Raw genomic sequence first — 9,225 nt, 5'->3', positions numbered from 1 at the left:
TTTGTAATTAGATATCAACTATGATACGATTTTATGTATATTGCTCCTCAAAAGATTTGTGTTAGAAACAGTTGTATAAACCGAACCAACCCAAAGGTTAAAAATAAACATTCTCATAAGTAAAAGTTAATTATGTGTGAACGTAGTTGCAATTTGGAGGGTAAACTTAAAATATAAAGGGAAACAAAAATAAGAAGTGTGAGAAATATTTGTAGTCACACAAAAAAATCAATTAAATGTAAATAAAAATATCATAACTCAAAATATAAACAAAACACGAAAAAATTTAAAGAACTAAAATGTTTCCCCCGTCATTCTCGTTAAAAAAAACGACGAAAATACATAATGCAAAGATCAAAGACACAGTTATAACTAAAAAAATACACAATATATCGAAAAATATAACGCAATGCCGAACAAAATATAACACAATGTTGCGTAACACAATATCAAGAAAAGAAGACACAATTTCAAGGAAAAAAGACACAATCGATGATGAAAAATAAACATCAAACACAATGATAAACAAAAAAACACAATGATCTTTTTCACTCACCATTATTTTTTTTAAAGTACAAAAAAGACGGTGGAAACATTTTTGTATTTTTATTTTTGTTTTTTTTTATTAAATTTGAGTTATAATTTTTATTAATTATGTTTTACTTTTTTAAATATATTTTCGGGTGGCTGTAAATCTTTCTTATTTTTTTTTCTATTTGTATAATAACTTGACCCCAATTTGGATTACCGTCCTAGCTTATGACTCGTTTTGCTATGCCCGGCTTATTTGTTTACAAGCGAATCCTTTCTTAAAATCGCGCTTTTGTTGATCGTAAAAAAATTTAAGTTTGTAACTCATCGGTTCCCATGTCGAATCCTTTGATAATATTCTTTTTCAAGATTTTAGATTAAATTTGATCTGTTCAACGATTCTTGTTTTCTTAACCCTATCAGTTGGTGACTTTATGGTTTACAAGTGCTCACTTTTCAAAGATTTTTAGTCTCTCAATATGCTTGGAAAATTGAAATCCAATTCGTGTATTGAAACAAGATATCCCATAAATTATAAAAGCGACTATTTCTGTCTTTTTCATTTTTTTTTTCTTGGCTGATACGTTCGTATCCGTATTTTATGTTTTTATTTTAATTGTTGTTTGGGCTAGGGACTATTATGGTTTTTCTTTCTTTTTGTGGGTATTGGTGTCACATCTCGACCAAAGGCGACGGAACATGCCGGGGTTGCAACGTGATTGGACAAATACACAAGACACTATTAAAGTGATAATATTTAATCAACTCATTTTATTTCATAAAATCAACAAACAACACATCTTGTTCATACAAAATAAAGGGAATACAAGTAAACAAATATATCTTGTTCGTTATGCTAATATCCTAAAAGTCTTGATAACGTTTTTCGTCAAGTCCTCAAGTCAACAAAAGTCAAACCTGTAACATTGCATAAAATAAAGTTTGTCAACACAAAGGTTAGTGAGAAATTTCATGGTTTTTGAACAAGTATATATATAAAAAGAAATGCCACAATCTTGTATACCAAACAATAAATAAAAGCAGCAATTTGGATAATAATGAGATCACTAACACATTAGCGACACCTACCATAAGAGAATACCAGATGGTTCAGGATTTTTATATGAGGTCGTTAATAAGAATACATTAACGACACCGTCTATAAGAGAATACCAAATAGATTCGGATTTCATGAGGTCATTAATAAAAATACATTAACGGCACCGTGCTATAAGATAATACCAGATAGTTCACGGATTTATGAATCAACCAACCAAAAGAGGTAAACACATAAGCATATAAGCATGTAAGCATAGAACCCCAAATCGAGCATTTATTTAAGTAAAGTATACAATAAAGTTTGTGGTTTAAGACTCAAGTATAAAACAATTAGTTTGAATAAGTATGCAATATCACACCTAAAACGAAAGATGAAAAACGGGGGATGAAAGTACTCACATTCAAGTATAAAACTTGGTCGGTAAAAGACGGGAAAACGGAAGAACGAGTCTAACGAGCAAAGCCTAAATAAAAGTAAAAGCCTTGAATTAGTAAGGTTGTTTTAGGAAACTTTTAAAATAAAAGATAAAAAATGTAAACAATTAAAGTTTAAGGTATAAAAAGTAACTGTTTAAGAAATTATGATAGTAACCCTTTAAAAATGTAAGTTTGCTTGAAACCGGGTTAAAGTATCTAACCTTAATATTTACTCAACCTATGTTAAGTAATAAGGTGGGTAAAATGCAAAAATGCAAGTCCCTTTGGAATAAAGATACTAAAACGGGTTTTAAGAGTATTTGGGTTGTTGGTTCGGGTCTTGGTAATTGGTCAAACCCAAACTCAACTTTCCAAAGTAATGAATGTTATGAGATAACTCAATAAAACTTAATAAGACTTAACCAAGTATGTAGTTCTATTGTTTTAAAACTAACAACGCACGTTAAGCGAGTGTTTGGTTTTGTCGTTCTAAACTATGTTATGAGATCAAGTTGGGTCCAACATTTCCATGTACTTAAGAAATTAATTAAAATCAGTTTGTAAACTATTTTTTTTTTAAAAAATACAAGTCTTGATAGCTAAAAACACATTTGTGTGTCTTAAGCGAGTAAAATCGGATTGGTTCGGTTTCCATCTCACAATACGTTCCTTGATGGTCTCCACATGCCCAAATAACCAAGAACTTGTATAATAAGGTACAAATGAAAATACTTAAGTTTTACAACCAAAAAGTTAACAACAAAGTCTTTAAACAAAAGTTCGGTTTACAGTCTAGAGCTATTTACGGTTAAACCGAAGCATAGACTCTTAAAACTCATAACCATGGAACTTGTAAATAAACTAAAATGAGCAGAAGTTAAGCAAGATTAATATGTATAAACAAGTATATATATATATATATATATATATATATATATATATATATATATATATATATATATATCAAGGACACGAAGTCCTCCATGAAGCCTTGCCTTACAAGGTCCGAAACCTCACCGACCGGAATCGAAGAAGTAACTACCAAAGGTAACAAGGGGTATTATATATATATATATATATATATATATATATATATATATATATGTTGTACCACCATAAACAAGTGTTAGTAAGACTATATGAACAAGTTAGAATGAAAGATTATGGTTAGTTTGACTTGAGAAGTCAACTACTAAGAATATGAAGAACAACCTTTGAATCTTAAGAATTGAGAGGGAATTTAGAGTAAAGATGAAGTGAGAGCAAGAATGAATGAAGGAAAGGGTCTTGATAATAGGGGATAAGATTGAGAGGATAAGCGAAATGTATAATGGGTAGAAAATTCGGATTGGGTAAAGTGATATAAGTCACACACAACAACAAACAAATATACTTGCAGACCTGAGGCCGCCACGCGTGACCCCCTGCCCCTTGGTGGTCGTGCGGTTCCCCTTAGGGGTGAGGTTGGTAAGCTCATCTTGCGTGGTTCGTTACGCGTCCCGTAAGTTCGTTTTTGATGTAATTTGCTCGTTTTAAAGGCGTTTTCGAATCCGTAAAAGGGTTTGTTTAAGTTGAACATGTGGGAATGATTTAGTAACATAAAATCCAATATTTTAGATATTAGAAATGTTCAGGATATAAATCGGGTCGGTTTACGGGATAAACATATACACAAACGAATACAAATGGAACCCGAAATTGACGAATGTCACATTTGGTGAACTTGGTAATTTGCTTTTGATATAAACTAAAGCATATGGTTCCTGGAGATTATCCAGAGAATTAGTTTTATCCTTCTTTTAGTTTTCCTCTAACCAAACCCTATCAAGGGTATCAGAGCCATTCCGATTTCTCATCGGAATTTCTTGCTGAAACCAGGACTAACACCCGTAATAATGAAATCGACAACACCCTCAAGTCCCATGATAAGGAAATCAACGACATCCAAGCTGTGTTAGCGGCCCTGATGAAGCAACATGAACAATCTTCGAAACAACAGGATGAGATTTTGAAGGCGGTGCGTGAAAAAGCCGTGCAGTCGTCGAGTTGTTTTTTCGGTTCTTTCGCTAAGCCGGATGCCGATTCTCGATGTTTCATACCATTCTGTATCGGCAAGATTGAATTCCCTAAATTCTTGGGGGCAGACGTGGAGGGTTGGGTCTATCGTTGCGAACACTTCTTCGCAATGGATGGCACCCCATACGAATCCAAACTTCGTTGTGCGGCGGTTCATCTGGAGGGTGATGCGCTACAATGGCACCATGCATATATGAAGACAAGGAATGCTACGGTGGCCGAGGTACCATGGGCGGATTATGTTCGGTCTATTTCAGCGCGTTTTTCCAATGCGTTGTTTGAAGACCCATTGGAAGAGATGGCATCCTTAACACAAACCGGGTTGTTACAAGAACTAAACACGACCTTCGACTCACTGTTGAACAAGGTTACCCTGAGCGAAACCCAAGCCGTGAGCTTATACATCAAGGCTCTCAAACCGGACATCCGGGGACCGGTAAAAATGTTTAAGCCACGTACGTTGCATGAGGCGTACTTGTTAGCTAAGACCCAAGCCCTCAATAACGAAATGTTGGAGGGAAAATTTGCTGGGGAAAGGTGGAACGGGGGAGCCTCAAAGACCACCAACACGAAAATTACGCCACCCGCTAACGCCACTAAACTGCCTCTCCTACCCACCCCCAACCGAGCAACAACCACCACACCGCGTCCGGTTCACAATCAGCGACGTTTGACCAGCAAAGAATTGGAACAGAAAAGGGTGAAGGGGGAGTGTTTTTGGTGCATCGAAAAGTTTGTACCGGGCCATATATGTGCGAAACCTCGTAAGCAACTTTATATCATCGAAGTCGATGAGGAGGAGGAGAAATCAGGGGAAGAAGAGGGACCCGACAAAGAAGAGGAAACAAAGCATCTGATTTCGATACACGCTTTAACAGGTATTCCGGCTTACTCGACTATGCGAGTCAGTGGGTCGATGGGTACTCGTCAACTCCATATACTTATAGACTCGGGATCGACACATAACTTCCTTAGGGAACAGTTGGCCATGAAATTGGGTTGTGAAGCCGTGACTATAGCCTCAGTGACCGTAGGGTGGCGGAATCTACAATTGTTCAGCCTACACTTATCCAACGGAGAACAAGGAGACAACTACCAGTCCAGCGTGGCAAACGTCCCGAGTGAACAAGAAGGGGCCAATCGGTGGAAAGAGTTGGTGGCCCGATTCCCATGCGTCTTCCAGGTGCCCATAGGTTTACCGCCCCGACGCCCGTTTGATCACAAAATAGTGTTGAATGAGGGTACCACCCCCATTAGTATGCGTCTGTATCGATACCCGGCGGTTCAGAAGGATGTTATAGAAAAAACCACACTTGTACTGTTGAACTCGGGAATCATTCAAACAGTCAAAGTTCTTTTGCGGCTCCGGTAGTCCCCGTCAAGAAAAATGACGGCCAATGGCGAATGTGTATGGATTATAGGCATCTCAACGAAGCAACGGTAAAAGATAAGTTTCCGATTTTGCTTATCAATGAGTTGTTAGACGAGTTAGCGGAAGCCATTTTTTTCGAAGTTGTATCTCCGATCCGGGTACCATCAAGTGAGAATGGCAGTCGAGGACATACCAAAAACGGTATTTCGTACACACGAGGGGCACTATGAATTCCTCGTCATGCCATTTGGCTCGACTAACGCTCCCGCAACATTTCAAGCCCTCATGAACCACGTATTTAAACCCATGCTTAGGAAGGGAGTGCTGGTTTTCTTTGACGATATCCTCGTCTATAGCAGAAGTGAGGAGGATCACCGGCAGCACTTGGAACAGGTCCTCACAATATTGCAAGCCAACGAACTGTTTGCCAAAGAGTCGAAGTGCGTATTTGGGGGCCGAGCAATCGAATACTTGGGTCACATTATAGCGAAAGAAGGGGTGAGCACAGATCCGAAAAAATTGAAGCAGTGCAACAATGGCCAACTTCGAAAACAGTCAAACAACTTAGAGGGTTTTTGGGCTTAGCTGGGTACTACTGGCGATTCATACGTTCATTCGGAATGATCGCACGACCACTCACCGACTTGTTGAAAAAAGACGCGTTTAAGTGGGGAGCGGAAGCACAAAATGCTTTCGATCGTCTCAAGAGTGCACTTACTTCGGCCCTGGTTTTAACCTTACCCGATCCCACCAAACAGTTTGTAATCGAATCCGATGCATCGGCAGGAGGGATAGGGGCGATCTTGATGCAAGACCGACACCTGGTCTCTTTTTTATCCCGGGCTTTGTTACTAAGGCAGAACGCGCTTTCGGTTTATGAGAAGGAGTTATTGGCTATAATGTTGGCGGTGAAACAATGGAACTATTACCTTATTATCAGCCTATTTGTCATTCTTACGGATCAAAAATCACTTAAACACCTACTCACTCAAAAGGTGACTACCCCTGTACAACATAAATGGCTAGCGAAACTTATGGGATACGATTACTCCATCGAGTATAAAAAGGGGCGAGAAAATGTGGTAGCCGATGCGCTGTCACGGGTGCAAGGATCGGAGTTATTTGTCACAGCCGTATCGCAACTAGAGCCACTCTTGCTGAACAGAATAATTCAAAGCCCAAAAAATGATATTGATCTTCAACAATTGGTAAGTAAGGTCATGGCGGGAGAGGGTCATGCGAAGTACAAGTGGAACGGTAAGTGGTTGTCGCGCGAGAACCGTATGGTAGTTGTTAATGACGTCGCCCTACGTGAGGAAATGGTAAAAATATGCCATGAATCACTGGTAGGGGGGCGTTCGGGGGTGCGAGCTATGGTGAAACGGGTGAAAGGGCTGTTTTTTTTGAAAGGAATAAACAAGGTGGTGAGACGAGTAATACACAATTGTGACGCGTGCATGCGGGCTAAAACCGAAAACGTGGCTTCGCCAGGGTTGATGCAGCCTTTACCGATACCGAAGATGATTTTTTCGGATATATCGATGGATTTTATCGGTGGGTTACCAAGGGTTAAGGGCAAAGACACCATCTTTGTGTTAGTGGACCGTCTCACATAATACGGGTACTTTATGTTATTTGGTCACCCTTATTGAGCACAGGATGTTGCCCAAGTTTTTTTTGACAACTTGTACAAGCTGCATGGGTGCCCAGGTTCTATCGTCTTCGACCGAGACCCGATCTTTTTGAGTTCTTTTTGGACGGAGTTTTGCGTCTTCAGGGCATCGAGGCGAAGTTGTCAACGGCGTACCACCCTCAAACTGACGGCCAAACAGAGGTGGTAAACCGGTGTTTAGAGGGGTATTTACGATGCATGGTGATGGAGCGGTCTCACACATGGGTCAAGTGGGTAGCGATGGCTGAATGGTGGTACAATACCTCGTTTCATTCCTCTCTGGTTCGTACCCCATTTGAAGCCTTGTACGGGTATCGAACCCCGCTGCATATACCTTACATCCCGAGGGATGCGACTGATAGTGAAATTGATGAGGTGATGCGAGATCGGGAGGCAGCCATCAGGGTACTTAGATAGTCACTTTTGAAGGCTCAAAACCGTATGAAACAACAAGCAGACAAAAAGAGGTCAGAAAGAGTGTTTGAACCGGGTCAGTGGGTATACCTCAAGCTCCAGCCGTATATGCAGAACTCGTTACGGGTACATAAGAATTCAAAACTCACTCCCAAGTATTTCGGGCCGTTTTTTATCATAGAAAAGGTTGGAGCGGTTGCTTATCGGCTCGATCTACCGGAAGAAGCTCACATCCATCCGGTATTTCACGTGTCGTTGCTCAAGGGACCGCGCAGACCTCCAGAAAAGATTGTTCCCTTACCAGTGGAAGCTCGGTTTAATCTTCACCCGTCGGCTGTGTTGGACAGGAAGTTGGTTAAAAGAGGTAATAAGGCGGTGATGAAAGTACTCGTGCACCGGAAGGACCAAACCACTCACGATGCTACGTGGGAGTTTTTAGATGAGCTAAAGTTGCGTTTTCCGGACTTCAGCGAGCTCACTGTTGATGACAAAAGTGGCTAAGGGGGAAGTCTTGATACGTTCGCATCCGTATTTTATGTTTTTAGTTTAATTGTTGCTTGGGCTAGGGACTATTATGGCTTTTCTTATTTTTGTGGGTTATTTGGTGAACTTGGTAATTTGCTTTTGATTTATACTAATGCATACGGTTCCTGAAGATTATTTAGAGAATTAGTTTTATCCTTCTTTTAATTTTCCTCTAATCAAACCCTATCATTAGCTTTTGCAATCGATCGGAAGCAAAGTCGGACATAGGCGATAAATGGCCATCACACTGTTTAGAGGCAGCTCATCAACACGAAGATCACTTAGTTTAATCTCTACCACTCCGCAATCCACATAGACACGTGCCTCCATATTTCATTTTCATACGAGCAATAAAGGAACACATATAGTCAGTATCCCTTCAACATCTATCCTTTGAATACCTAAAAGTGTGTTAGAAAAAGAATACGTTATCATTCTTGCTGCTGATCACATTATTATGTACCAAATAGTATTTATAAAACGTTCACAATCATCTTTTTGAAAACTGTTGAATACTAGTATAATACTCAATACATCCATAATGCCCTTTAAATCTTTATTCTTTTGTAGAACCATAATGTTCATAATGTTCCATGTTTTATATTATAGGACTATAATGTTCAATATATTTAATTTAAAGCCACAACATTCTTTCTGATATTTAAGACTACAATTTCTTTATTTTTATTATTAAGGAGCACCATTTTTTATCATTTTATTTAGGATACTATGTCCCATGTACGACGTTCTTAATATTTTGTAGTATACTATGCTAGTCACTCCAGTTTTACGTAGCAGAGCCACTACTGTAAGTCTTCGGCTGTTATTTTACGCACTAAGTCACAAGCACTATTTTACGTATGCACCACAACTCGATTCCTTTTTAGCACCTAACTAAGTCACCAAGCACTTCTTTAACATTAACCATACAACTTGGCACTTTTCTACTTGTATTGTTTATTCATTGTTTATTAATAAAAGGCCGACATTAGGTCCCTTACGAGCCATCTTCTCTTATTACTAATCTTATTTTGCAAATACATACTTGATGACGGGGTAGCCCAAGGAATCAATAAAATGGCTTCCACACATTAACGCTAAAAAGATTAAAAGGTTAAAAGCTTCATTTCCCGCCCAAACTTATGTAAATAAGTACCCA

At 38.9% G+C, this 9,225-nt stretch overlaps 1 protein-coding gene across 1 annotated transcript; it reads left to right on the top strand.

Annotated features, from left to right (window-relative positions):
* The first annotated feature begins 7,568 nt into the window (after positions 1–7,568).
* On the top strand, positions 7,569–8,042 carry LOC143589047 (uncharacterized). The gene has a single exon (XM_077069907.1). It carries the CDS (start codon positions 7,569–7,571, stop codon positions 8,040–8,042), a length of 474 nt encoding a protein of 157 aa, XP_076926022.1.
* Positions 8,043–9,225: the final 1,183 nt, after the last annotated feature.

The sequence above is a fragment of the Bidens hawaiensis genome, unplaced genomic scaffold, assembly GCF_021521415.1.
Source record: "Bidens hawaiensis isolate Kalapana, Puna unplaced genomic scaffold, B.hawaiensis_p1.1 tig00037197_1, whole genome shotgun sequence".
NCBI lineage: Eukaryota > Viridiplantae > Streptophyta > Magnoliopsida > Asterales > Asteraceae > Bidens > Bidens hawaiensis.
Note: the sequence above shows the minus strand (reverse complement) of the source record. Positions and strands in the feature narration are given on the sequence as shown.

Bases quoted from the DNA above. Each gene is read 5' to 3' on its own strand.
- LOC143589047 (XM_077069907.1), top strand. From the start codon at position 7,569: ATGAAACAACAAGCAGACAAAAAGAGGTCAGAAAGAGTGTTTGAACCG.